Below are 13,094 nucleotides of genomic sequence, written 5' to 3'. Positions count from 1 at the left end.
TATCGTGAACCTAATATCTTCTAATTATAGTGAAAAAATATTGTAAGCCCAGGAAAATTTCACATCAATGATCTTTGCTTGATTTTTCCAAAGAGTATCCACCTCTCTCACAACTGTGTAATAAAAAATACTAAGTACCTTAAAAGAATAACCCAGTTACATAAATCCAGATTATTACTTAGAAGGAAAATTATATAAAAGTTTTGAGTGGAACAAAGTTATAAAGTACAAATTAGTTCTGTTCCTATATTTAAAATACATGTGATCAGGCTACTACCAAAAAAAAAAAAAAAAAAAACAGGTACATGTAAGAACTTAAAATTCCACATCATAACAGTCAGTTCTATGCTTTACATCACCGTGCCTTCCTATTCCTGTCCAAAACAACGCTTTGCTTTGCAGCATTCAGGATTTTTGTTTGTTTTCTTTTTTATTATTTTTATTGAAATATAGTTGATTTACAATGTTGTGTTAGTTTCACACGTACAGCAAAGTGATTCCGTTATATATATATATATGTTTTGATTGTAAATATGTTAGTTTTTTTTTCTTTCTTTCTTTCTTTTTTTGCAGTACGTAGGCCTCTCTGTTGTGGCCTCTCCCGTTGCGGAGCACAGGCTCCAGACACGCAGGCTCAGCGGCCATGGCTCACGGGCCCAGCCGCTCCGCGGCATGTGGGATCTTCCTGGACTGGGGCACGAACCTGTGTCCCCTGCATCGGCAGGCGGACTCTCAACCACTGCGCCACCAGGGAAGCCCAGTATGTTAGTTGTTATCTCAGCTCAGCCCATCCTTTAACCAAGCATCTGGATTAGGACCAGCCAAGCTCAGGCTCTCCAAACTCCCCACTCTAGCACTGTCCATGTCCCCTTGCCAAAGGCAGCATGCGTTTCCTAGGAGCAAGGGTTTGAGGGCTGAAGGACCCTAGAGAAAAGGTTGAATTCAGAGATCCTCTGCAAACTCCCTGCCAGCCAGGCTCCTTCACACTCAGCATTGGGCTCATCACGGCCCCTGGAGGCAGCCCCTCCCCTTGCTGGAGAGTGTCAGTGGTTCGAAAGAGTTTTCCCTTGTGTCCAGACACCCCTGTGATCTTGAACAAATCACAGCATCTCTGAGTCTGAGATTCGCCAAATATGAATGATGAAAGGAGTGATGATTTCAAAGTTTACACAGATCACAGAATTCTTCCTCATTACTTAAATGGCAGGAACTGGAATAAAATGTTTTCCTATAGGGACTTCCCTGGTGGTGCAGTGGTGAAGACCCCAGGCTCCCAATGCATGGGCACGGGTTTGATCCCTAGTCAGGGAACTACTATGATCTCGCAAACCGCACAGTATGGCAAAAAAAAAAAAAATTAAATTAAAAAAAAAATGTTTTCCTGTAATATCTTTGGGGCTGAAGGATCTTATCTAACCGGTGAGGTCTGTGTTTAAAAGGCAGAGGCAGGGACTTCCCTGGCAGTCCAGTGGTTAAGATTTCACCTTCCAATGCAAGGGGTGCGGGTTCGATCCTTGGTCAGGGAGCTAAGATCCCACATGCCTTGGGGACAAACACCAAAATATAAAACAGAAGCAATATTGTAACAAATTCAATAAAGACTTTAAAAATGGTCCACCTCAAAAAATAAAAAAAAAAATAACACCGGGCAATAAAGAATTGTCAATGCGACTGAGCAGTGGCTAACATCCTATTCCCTCGGCACACATCACCCACTCCTTAACCCCCAGCTGACCAGCATCTGCCACTGGGAGCCTGGCTTGGCACTTATCAAGCTGTCACCAAGTACCCAGTTCCCCCAAAACATTGCCAAAGTCAGTCTTCCCTCCTCCTCTGGTTCTCCAGTTCTCCAAATATTTGTTACTGTTGCCTAATTCCATCTTTTAAAAATTCTCTTCTCTTGGCCCCAGGGACAACACATCCCTGAGTCACTCTCCTTTGCCATTTTCTGACCTCTCTTTTGTCTCGTTCTTTGGCTCCTTCTCCGTCCCCATAGTTAAAAATAACCACTTTTTGACCCTCTTATCTTCGCCAGGAAGAATCCCAAAACTGAGCTCTCCTCGCAACCCTGTCACTAACTCACTGTGTGGCCTCAGACAACCCACAACCCTCTCTGGGCTTCCTTTATCCCTGAGAAAGGAAAGGAGCTGGACTTGATGATCCGAAATCATAGTCCCTCGGAGCTTGGCAGTGCTACACTAGTCTGTCCTAATCCCATTCCTGTCCTCCATCAGCATATGGTACATTTTCAGAAAGCCAGTCCAAGTCTGTAATGGAGCTAAGACCACCAGGAAGTCATCAATTCCAGGGTAGAAGAAACCTTAGACATCACCTAGTCTGAAATTTTCATTTCATAGCTGAGGAAACCTAGGTCAAGAGTGGGTACTCGGGGCTTCCCTGGTGGCACAGTGATTGAGAGTCCGCCTGCCGACGCAGGGGACGCGAGTTCATACCCCGGTCCGGGAGGATCCCACATGCCGCGGAGCGGCTGGGCCCGTGAGCCATGGCCGCTGAGCCTGCGCGTCCGGAGCCTGTGCTCCGCAACGGGAGAGGCCACAGCAGTGAGAGCCCCGCGTACCGAAGGAAAAAAAAAAAAAAAAAAAAAAGAGTGGGTACGCGATTACGTCACAGCAGGGATAGGAATGAGGAGGAGGTCTCCGGGGTTCTCACATGTTCCAAAATCAGAGCTTAAATATCTTCCAAACCTGGTTGAAATGTATAATGGTATCAGAGTAAAATGTGATATAGAAGGTATAAACTGGGTAGGGCACTTTAGAGCCTTTTTCCCTCTTAAAAAAAAAATAAACTCTGTACTGTAACTCTAAGAAATTTGGAGAGGTATTTGCTATAGAGGGTGCTTAACACAAAAGTAGCAAAATCAGATCACATAAAACATCTTAGATGTATATTTTTAAATAGGCAAATAAAACAGAACATCAAGTCGCAGAACACATATATTTACAATAATTCAAATGTCCAAAGCACAATACAGTGGTATCTCTTTAACAGTTCATATAATTTAAGACATACATTCACACAAGCATATGAACAAATACTAGAGTCCTAGACCAAAGGCTGAAGAAGTTACTCAGACGTTCTGGCACTGACACCTACATATTTATGGCAACAGATAATGATGGCTTTAAACTTTCAGTAAGATCTTTTGCACAAAGATAGGAAATGTACAGAATGGGAAGAAGACAGTCAAACAAATGTACCTTTACTGTACTATTTATCTAACACCACATGGGATGCGGCACTGCTCAGTAAATTTGATCAGGATAGTCTATTTACTCTGGTCTGCAATGATGACATGAACCGAATTATTCCCAAATCTAACTTTACTTTGCGCTTTATAAATAATTGCTGCTTGGTTCTTCCTTCTACATCTTTTAAAAATGAACACAACACTTTTCTTTAACATAACTCAACTTTGGTGCCAATAAGTTAGTAAAACCCCTTTTTTAAGAATACTAATACTTGGAACTTATTTTTTCTTTTAAGAATCCTGAGTGAAAGGACAGTGTCAGTGGTATCACCTCCAGGCCAGCTCTGAAATTATCAGTGGTGCTAAAAACTAAGATATTATCTAGAACTTAAACTCTGAAAAACAACCCCATCTTTCTCTGGCACGAACCTAAGTGCTTCAGCACATTTCCTATTAACCAGGGAAAGAGACCCTTTGGTTGTATTTCAGAAAAACAAAACAACCCCATTTCTGTCCTTCTGTTTATTTCTGCAGACCACACACAAAGCGGAATATGAAGAGATTCAATCACTACATCATAAAAATACAGGCACAAAATTAAGTGGACGCCACAAAGGGTGTGTCTGAAAACACTGAATTGACTGAATCTGAGTCAGATTTCACCCTCGTGGACTTTAAGATGCCCTCAGCTATGACCGTTTCACTGGGAAAGAGCCTGACTTTCCCATTCTGCCCTGTTGCAGTATCCTTCAGGGGTTCCAAAAACACCACTCTTTTCCCAGCCCCTGCCTTCCGTTCATCGGCGGGGGCATCGCTTTCAGGGCCAGAAGTGAGAATAGATGCATGGGCATTGCTTTGGTTTAGCATATTTTTTCGTCTCTTGGGTTTACATTTGCAGGGACACGGTGTCAGATAGAGGTACAGAAGTACCAAAACAATGCTGGCCACACAGGCTGCAAGAGTGGTAAAAGCCGTGTTAAATGCCTCGTGAGCATGGGATCTGTTTACGGTGAAATTGCTCACGTTTATTGTGATATCCACAGTTTCATTTAACAGACGTTGCCGATTCATTGCAACACAGGAATACACTCCAGCATCCTCAAAACGAGGGCTTTCTATAACCAGACTTCCATTGGGAAATATGTGAAAGTTTTCTATCTCTTTATCGGGCTCCAGCACTCTGTTATCTGGACCGACCCACATGAAATCGGTATTCACGTTACCAGTCTTGCTATCACAGTGGACAATCAGCCTTTCCCCCACTTGAGCCTCATGAATAAAGCCAAGGGCACGGAAGGAACCATTGATGATACTGTCAGAGCAGTTCATAAAGCTATCCTGGAGCAGAAGCACCTGATGGAAGTGCCCAGCGTCAGACCACAAGCGACAGGTATAATCATTCTTAAAATCCATCACTGAGCTGAAGTGCCTACGATACCAAAAGGTCAGCAACGAGTAAAGGGAACAGTCACAGACAAATGGGTTTCCATGAAGGTAGATGCCTCTCAGCTGCCTTCCTGGCACTAAGTTTATATGATGCATCGGCAGGGAGGGGATCCGGTTATAAGAAACATCTAGAAACATCAGTTCTGCCAGCTTGAACCTTCCAACATACAAATCCATGGGAAACTGCGTGAGAAAGTTTCCACTTAAGTAGAGTTTCTGCAGTTGGGAGAGCCCTCCAAACGCTGAAGGGTCGAGATAGGAAATGTGATTGTTGTAAAGCAGGAGCACTTCCAGAACCTTCAACTCCTGGAACACTGCACTTTTCACAGTCTTCAGCTTGTTGGACGATAAGTCGAGACACTTAAGATTTGGCGTGCTGGAAAAACTGTCCGTAGAAATGCTCGTGATGTTGTTATGCCGAATAATGAGGGTGTTCAGCTTTACAAACGACACCGGAATCCACTCAGAATCCAGGAGCCCGATTCTGTTATAACTCAGATCCAGTCTCTTGATCAGTCTGAAAAGGTTCCCAGGCACCTTGGACAGGTTTTTGTTGGTGCAGCTGACGATGTCAGTGGCACAGATGCAAGCGGTGGGGCACACCCCGGAGGCCCCACGGCTCGCAGTCACCGTGATCACCAACAAACACAGCAGTTCCCTGCAGCCCGGTCTGACAACTCCAGGCAGGGTGGGCAGTGCGTGTAAACGTAAAGACATTATGGTCGCCTCTAGGGCTCTTCCAGGCGCCTTTTCCACCAGCTCAGCCTCCCACCAGTGAACCTGGTAAACAATCAATATTTAAAGAGGGGTAAAAAAGCAAAGTTAACTAGCACTAGTTAGCCCTTAAGAGTAATATCTAGCTTTCTTTCCAATAACTTTTGAAATGAAGGGTTTTGGTTTTTTTTCACACTGGGGAGCCTACGTGTCCTTTTTACTGTTGGATGCAATTTTTCCTGGGTTACTCCTGCTTACAGACATTTACAGTCCCATTCTATCAACACAACCGTCTCAATATCAGAAACTCAATTGTTTTTTAAGGTGCATCCTGCGTTGTTTTTTTTAACTCTCTCCAAGAGTCACAAAAATATACAAACGCATCTTATAAACAATTACACGGAAATACTTAGCAAGCCACCCGTCCAGAAAGCAACTCACGGAGCTGGGAAGCCTCACGGGCTCCGGGGATAGGCCGCCGACGGTGGTGTCTTCTGCGGGTCTGTGCGTCTGTCTGTCTGTCACTCCGGCATCTTATGAGTTCCTTTCCCTTTAGCTCCCGGCGGGCGGCAGCCTCTCGCTGGCTCGCAACTTTGGGGAGTTTCAGGCAGCCGCAGCGGCGGCAGCAACCCCGGGCGCAGGAAACGTCTCGGCCGGCTGCGGTTGCTTCTCCCCGGCTCTCTTCATTGCTCTGCTGAAGGTACCGCCTGGGCGCTCTGGCCGTCGCGTGCCCGCGCGCGGGGCGCCTTGCTCCCGGAGCCTGGTCCAAGGGGCGGAGGCGCGGGGAGCGGGTCGGACCCGGCCCCGCCTCTCCGCGCACCGGAGGCTGCAGGGCCCGGGTTCCCGGGCGGCGCCGGCCGGGTTTTATCCCCGCGCGCCCGGGGTCGGGTGCGGGGCTGGGAGACCGGTCCCGCCCCCGCACGTCCTCCCTCCAGCGGGAACCAGCTCCGGGCTGCGGGCCTGGGGCGCGCGGCGCGGGGAGGGGGCGGCTGCGCAGCCAATCGGGGCAGCGGCCGGCGCCCCCTTCGCCCCCACCCGACAGCCCCGCCGCCAACTCCACCACCCTCCCCCCACTCCCGGGTCCCGGGAGAGCGGCCGCGCGGGCGGGGCGGGGCGGGGCGGGGGTCGACACCTGAGGCCGTGGCCGGCGTCCCCCGGCGTGAGGACGCGGTCGCGCACTCCTGCCAGTCGCGTCCGCGAGCCCAGCCGGGGTCAGCAGGGTGATAGGGTTTGGAGAGGATAAGGGACACGCCCAGTCCCGGAGGGAGAGGTCGCACCCTTCAAGACCCACTTCGTCGCGGCAGCGCAGGTCGCCTCCCTCTCCCACCCAGTCCGCTGAGCTCCACGACCTCTTTACGGCTTGCTTTGGGCGAAGGCCAAGGGGGCTCGCAAAGCGCTAAGTGCAGTAGGTTTTAAAGGTTTACAAAACAAACACAGAAGCTGCCTTCCGTCTCCGCCGTCATTTGGGGGCGGGGGGGGGGGGGGCGCAGAGAAATGGGGCACGTTCCCTCCGGTGCAACAGGATCTCTTCTAGGGGAAAGGAACCGGGAAAGCGCAGCAGGGACACTCCGCAGCTCCCTGGGAAAGTTCTGTCCCTTTCCCAACTCAGGAGGAAGCATCAGCGATGATCCCCCGTTCGCGAAGGAGAAGCTCAGGAAAGAAGGGTTGGAACCGACCTTCCGCCTGGAAGGCAAAGATAACAGTATTCAGCTTGAAAGAAAAAGGAAAAAATAAAAAAAATCCCAGATCCAGACTTTTTTTTTTTTTTTCAAAATGTGTTCGCGCCGGACAAGGGCTGATCCCAGACAGAAGGGGTGTCTTGCGCGGAGGTTCTTCATCCCTTCGCGAGAGGCAGGCTAGGAAAGTTGCAAGCAGGGTGGACAAGGCCAGGTGACAAGATCAGGCAAAATGAGGTGGGGGAAGGGGAGTGGAGCTGATAAGCTTTTCGATTAAAACTCCATTTTTGGTTGATTCCGAGATCAGTTTTAACGATGGGATTTGACTGAGCCAACTGACCCATTTAGCCGTTATATCCGGATTAACAAGAACTAAATTACTGCGCTGACGAGAGATATTAACCAAAGCAGAAGGGAGCGGGACATTGAAAAGAGGACCAAATTGAGAACAACAGTTGGGGCAGGGCACATAACTTGTAATATTACTTAAAAAATAGAAGCGATGACGTAGACAATCAACTGCCCCCCCCCCCACACTTGCGGTACCGTGAATTTAGTGAGAGTTGTTCTCTACATTGTCCATGAATGGATTCATGTGGTAGCACAGATCTGCTAGGCTAGTGCCAAATTTAAATAGAATTGTGTGCATCGTTAATTTAGTTAGGCTTTTTGTGGGATGAATCTGAAATAGCACCTGGTAAATTAAGATTTTTCAGGTGAGAGCAGCTTCATTCAGATTAGTTTCAGTTTTATGAAAAGTTGAAGTTTATCATAAGACTATACAGTCTGAAATGCTTCAGGAACGCATTCCTTACTGCGAGCTCCCAGGGGAGAGGAAGAGGTTGAGATTTTCTGAAGTTTACGCCACACGTCCTTGGGTTCTCAAAAAAACTTGGTCTCCAGGCCATTTTTACAGTTAGAATGATTAACAGAGAAATAGATTAAAATTACTCAGAGGTATACCTTTGAAATGACTCATAAATGACCAGGTGTTTGCGGTATTTTACTAAGTAACTAACATCCTATTCAAAGGAAAACATGAAAGTGGGAGAAAGACCTGTATTTAAAAGGAAAAGAGTCTAAAAAGAAAAGTGATTTCAGGGGCTTCCCTGGTGGTGCAATGGTTAAAGAATCCGCCTGCCAATGCAGGGGTCACAGGTTTGAGCCCTGGTCTGGAGAGATCCCACATGCCCTGGAGCAACTAAGCCCGTGAGCCACAACTACTGAAGCCCGCGCGCGCCTAGAGCCTGTGCTCCGCGACAAGAGAAGTCACTGGAATGAGAAGCCCACGCACCGCAACAGAGAGTAGCCCACGCTCGCCACAACTAAAAGAAAGCCCTCGCGCAGCATAGAGGACCCAACACAGCCAACAATAAAATTAATTAATTAATTATTTTAAAAAAGTGACTTTCAAAAATGGAAACAATGGTAATGTTGTGTTATTAGGGCTGAAGGCACATCTTAGAAATATTATGCAAAGATTACGCAGCCTAAATAAACTACATGCACTCAAATCCACAGGCAAGTTTATTTATCTATTTGGAGACCTGATTTTTGGGATTCTGCACATTTGCCAAGGGGAAAAGAGTTTTGAAAGGGATGGGTTTACTTGGCTTGGTGAAGAGAAAGCTAAGAGTTGACTGTAATAATGGTATAAGGTGAGACCTTACTTTGTAGAGGATAATTTTATATCTTTGTGGCATCCCTTCCCCTTCTTCTACCAGATCCACTCTTCCCACTCGAAGGTATATTCCACAAGGGTGAAATGTTATGTCTTGGACACTGCTCTTTTCTTAGCTTCTAGAACCCTGCTTGACACTTGCTTGTCATTGAAGGAATTTTTGATGAATCAACTGCTGAATGGAGAACCTATTCTAGGCTTACGTGACCTGAATCTGCTCATAGCCCTCCTGCTCTTTATACTTCAAAAAGCTTTTCTGAAAAACAGAAGAGAGGAAAAGACGAGCCCTGCGAACATTATTTGAGTCCTGGATCCCGCAGTGCCTGAAAGCCACTGCACAATTTTACTTCCTTTCTAATTACATTCTCCAGCCCGCATCCTTTTTCTTTTTCTTCTCCCGCCCCCTCCTCCTCCTTTGCTTAAATTATTTTGAGTTGTGTTGATATCACTTGTGACTGAAAGAGTCCTAATATATATAATGATGGTAATAATAAATAAATATGTATTGGGCTGTTATGTTTCAGATCTGAGCTCTGTGTTTTACATGCATTATTTTGTTTACGGCTCACCAAAACCCTGTGACATTGTATAATCCTATAACGCAGATGGTAAACAACTGTGTTCCAAATTATCTGAAAATGGAATGGGACAAAATTAGCTTGAAGCTCCACTTGAAGGATTTAGATTAAACAGAAGAGAGACGTTTTTGACAGGGTAGTTCCAGCCTGCAATGGGTTGCCAAGACAGATGGTTGAGTTGCCTTCTCAGGAGTTTAAAATAGGACACATAGATATTTCTCTGGTCTTTTCCACATGGCATAATCTATTGGTTTTTTTGACCATTCAGTAATGACTCCAACGGATAGGAGAAAGTGAATTGACACTTGATGTGATTCTGAATCTAGTGTGCTCAGGCATGTGTGGTCCTTTGCGTGTCTGGCTGGGATTGGAAGTAACTCCTGACTGGGTCAGGGATTTGAGTAGATGAAATCCCAGGGCATTTTCTAGCCCTGTGATTTCCAGAATTTCTCAGGTTGTAATCAAAGATGTAAGGAATTAGGTATATGAGACAAGAAATTGTTACAGCACTAGTTTGATGATTTGGAGTCATTTTTACTAAAAATGAACACTTTAATAGCACTTTATATGCTGTGAGGGGCTTTCACATTCTGTGTCTCATTTGATTCTAGCATGCCTCCTGTAATCAGGTGTAGTTGGGACACCAATCTAAAGTTACCTCTTTTTTAAAAAATTTGCTTTATTCAAGTATAGTTGATTTACAATGTTGTGTTAATTTCTTCTGTACAGCAAAGTGATTCAGTTATACATATATATATTCTTTTTCATTCTTTTCCATTATGGTCTATCACAGGGTATTGAATATAGTTCCCTGTGCTATACAGTAGGACCTTGTTGTGTATCCATTCTATACATAATATTCATAGTTTGCATCTGCTAACTCCAAACTCCCAGTCCATCCCTCCCCACCTCCCTCCCCTTTAGCAACCATAAATCTGTTCTCTATGTCTGTGAGTCTGTTTCTGTTTCATAGATAAGTTCATCTGTGTCATATTTTAGATTCCACGTATAAGTGATATCATATGGTGTTTGTCTTTCTCTTTGTCTTACTTCACTTAGTATGATAATATCTAGGTCCGTCCATGTTGCTGCAAATAGCATTATTTCACTCTTTTTTATGGCCGAATAATATTCCATTGTGTATATATGTGTATATATATATATATATATGCTATATCTTCTTAAGCCAATCATCTGTTGATGGGGACTTGGGTTGCTTCCATATCTTGGCTATTGTAAATAGTGCTCCTATGAACACTGGGGTGCATGTATCTTTTTTTTATATATAATTTTATTTATTTATCTTTGGTTGTGTTGGGTCTTTGTTGCTGCGTGCGGGCTTTCTCTACTTGCGGTGAGCGGGGGCCACTCTTCATTGTGGTGCGTGGGCTTCTCATTGCGGTAGCTTCTCTTGTTGTGGGGCACAGACTCTAGGCGTGCAGTCTTCAGTAGTTGTGGCACACGGGCTCAGTAGTTGTGGCATGCAGGCTCTAGAACACAGGCTCAGTAGTTGTGGCACATGGGCTTAGTTGCTCTGCGGCATGTGGGATCTTCCGGGACCAGGGCTCGAACCCGTGTACTCTGCATTGGCAGGCGGATTCTTAACCACTGCGCCACCAGGGAAGCCTGCATGTATCTTTTTGAATTATATTTTTCTCCAGATATGTGCCCAAGAGTGGAATTGCTGGATCATATGGCAACTCTATTTTTAGTTTTTTAAGGAATCTTCATACTATTTTCCATAGTGGCTGCACCAATTTACATTCCCACCGACAGTGTAGAAGGGTTTCCTTTTCTCCACACCATCTTCAGCATTTATTATTTGTAGACTTTTTGATGATGGCCATTCTGAACAGTGTGAGGTGGTTCCTCCCTGTAGTTTTGATTTTCATTTCTCTAATAATTAGTGATGTTGAGCATCTTTTCGTGTAAGTTGCCTCTTTTTTTAACCTTGGGACACATCGGGTGTTCTTCAGGGACAGCTTACAGGAGTATCTGGCTCTGCGGGAGCCTGGTTGGTGCATGCAGAAGCTTTCTGTTGAGAGCCCACTCTGGGGGCAGCGCTCTTGGTAGGGTTTTTGCAATGTGACTGCAGGCTAGGCCCGCAGGAAACATAACGTTGCTCACCAGCTCTGGAAGTGCACTCCACTCCTGCAACAGCCTTTTGACCCGTTCCAGTTGGTTTTTGTAAATTGCCCAAGATTTAAGGTAGAACCAGATCGCGAACCCAGTACTATGTCTCTGGCTGTATGGAAACTTGAGCTCCGGCCCCTGTGCTCTCTTAACTCCAGGTGGCGTGTGTCACCTTGTGGCTGGATTCTTTGGAAGCTCCGTAGGCTAGAAATTGGGCAGGGAGTGGAGATGGAACGTGCAAGAAGTACCCACATACCCTCCCCAGGGAGGGCCCACAGGGGGCCAACTCTTCACTCACCATTCACCCACCTGCTCTTTCTATCTCCTGTCTTCACGGACATGGACTGGATAGGATCCTTGTTGTTCTTTTTAATTTAGCTGAAATAAAATTCACATAAACAAAATTCACTGTTCTGACCATTTGAAAGTATACTATTCAGTGGTTAATGTCGTGCAACCATCACAACGATCTAACTCCGGAATAATTTCATGACTTCCCGAAAGAAGCCCTGGACCCATTAAGCAGTCACTCCCAGTTCCCCTCCTCCCAGCCCCTGGCAACCACTAATTTACCTTCTGTCCCTATGGATTTGCTTATTCTGAACATTTCATATAAATGGAATCATACAAGATGTGGCCTTTGTGCCTAGCTTCTTTCACTTAGCGTAATGTTTTCAAGGTTTGGATGGGTTTTTTTGGCTAAAGGTTGTAGAACCAGTTGGGATCATCCCTTTGAAAGTCTTGCATAGTTGGGTTAGTTGCACTTGAGCTTAGACGTGGGGCATCTGCCCCTGCCGTTGTCAGCCTTGAGGCCGGAAGTCCCATTTGTCCAGAGTCTTCAATTATGAAAGTATCAAGCCCCGATGTGATTATAGAAACCGAGCAGTCTTCTGAGCTAAAGACATCTAAGTTCTAGTCTCGGGCAAAACTGCTTTCATCTCTCCATAAAACCCAAGAATCAATTAAGGATATGACAGTTAATGGTTTCTTAAATTCCTTTTAACTTCAAAAGATGAATCTGATTTTCTGATCACAACCTGTCTGCTGTTGCCCAGGCCCCAGGAAGACAGACGATTAGAACACAGGTACTAACCAGTTAGAGCCGATCTGGGTTTAGTTCCTTCCTCTGGGTCAGTTATCGCTGCACCGGGCAGACACAAACTCCTCCTTTCTCCCCAGTGATGTCAGTCTCATGGCTGCTTCAGGAAAAGCAACTGAGGGCAAGTTGTCTATAGTTGAGACATCACTTTAATTTATTAAGTATTCGATCATGAAGGGGCAGCATCATTTCTCAGAGGAAAAACAAAAGTGTATCCTTAATGTGCAACAGAGATGTGGGTGAATAAATGACTGTGCATGCATCCGTCATTGTGCTATATTGTCATTAAAAATAATGTGGCAGAGAAATATCTGGTGACATAACAAAAAATTACCAAAATTGCTCTTCCAATTTTTGTAAAAGAAAATACATATGTATATTAATCATACGTATGCATCAAAGATAACCTGAAAGAATATATACCTATCATAACAGTGGTTTTAAAATTTTTCTTCTCTTATCTGCATTTTCTATTTTTCTGCAATGCTTTTGTGATAAGAAAACTCAGAGACAACTTATCATTGTTTAAAGTTACCAATGACTAAGTCATGTGCATCAA

At 45.2% G+C, this 13,094-nt stretch overlaps 2 protein-coding genes across 3 annotated transcripts in view; one reads left to right on the top strand and one right to left on the bottom strand.

The window, feature by feature from the left end:
• Positions 1-2,628: 2,628 nt before the first annotated feature.
• Positions 2,629-5,947, bottom strand: AMIGO2 (adhesion molecule with Ig like domain 2). The gene is made up of 2 exons (XM_019934144.3): positions 5,810-5,947; positions 2,629-5,434 (listed from the first exon to the last, which is right to left on the bottom strand). The coding sequence occupies exon 2, from the start codon at positions 5,369-5,371 to the stop codon at positions 3,806-3,808; it is 1,566 nt and encodes a 521-aa protein (XP_019789703.1). The 5' UTR covers positions 5,372-5,434; positions 5,810-5,947; the 3' UTR covers positions 2,629-3,805.
• The window catches only part of PCED1B (PC-esterase domain containing 1B), a 149,775-nt gene continuing 142,616 nt past the window's right edge, over positions 5,936-13,094 (top strand). For both annotated transcript variants that reach the window (XM_033866879.2, XM_073788777.1), the window contains exon 1: positions 5,936-6,068. The gene's annotated coding sequence lies outside the window, so the exon portion shown is untranslated. The remainder of the gene's footprint in view (positions 6,069-13,094) is intronic.

This window comes from Tursiops truncatus, chromosome 11 (genome assembly GCF_011762595.2).
Source record: "Tursiops truncatus isolate mTurTru1 chromosome 11, mTurTru1.mat.Y, whole genome shotgun sequence".
Taxonomy (NCBI): Eukaryota; Metazoa; Chordata; class Mammalia; order Artiodactyla; family Delphinidae; genus Tursiops; species Tursiops truncatus.
Note: the sequence above shows the minus strand (reverse complement) of the source record. Positions and strands in the feature narration are given on the sequence as shown.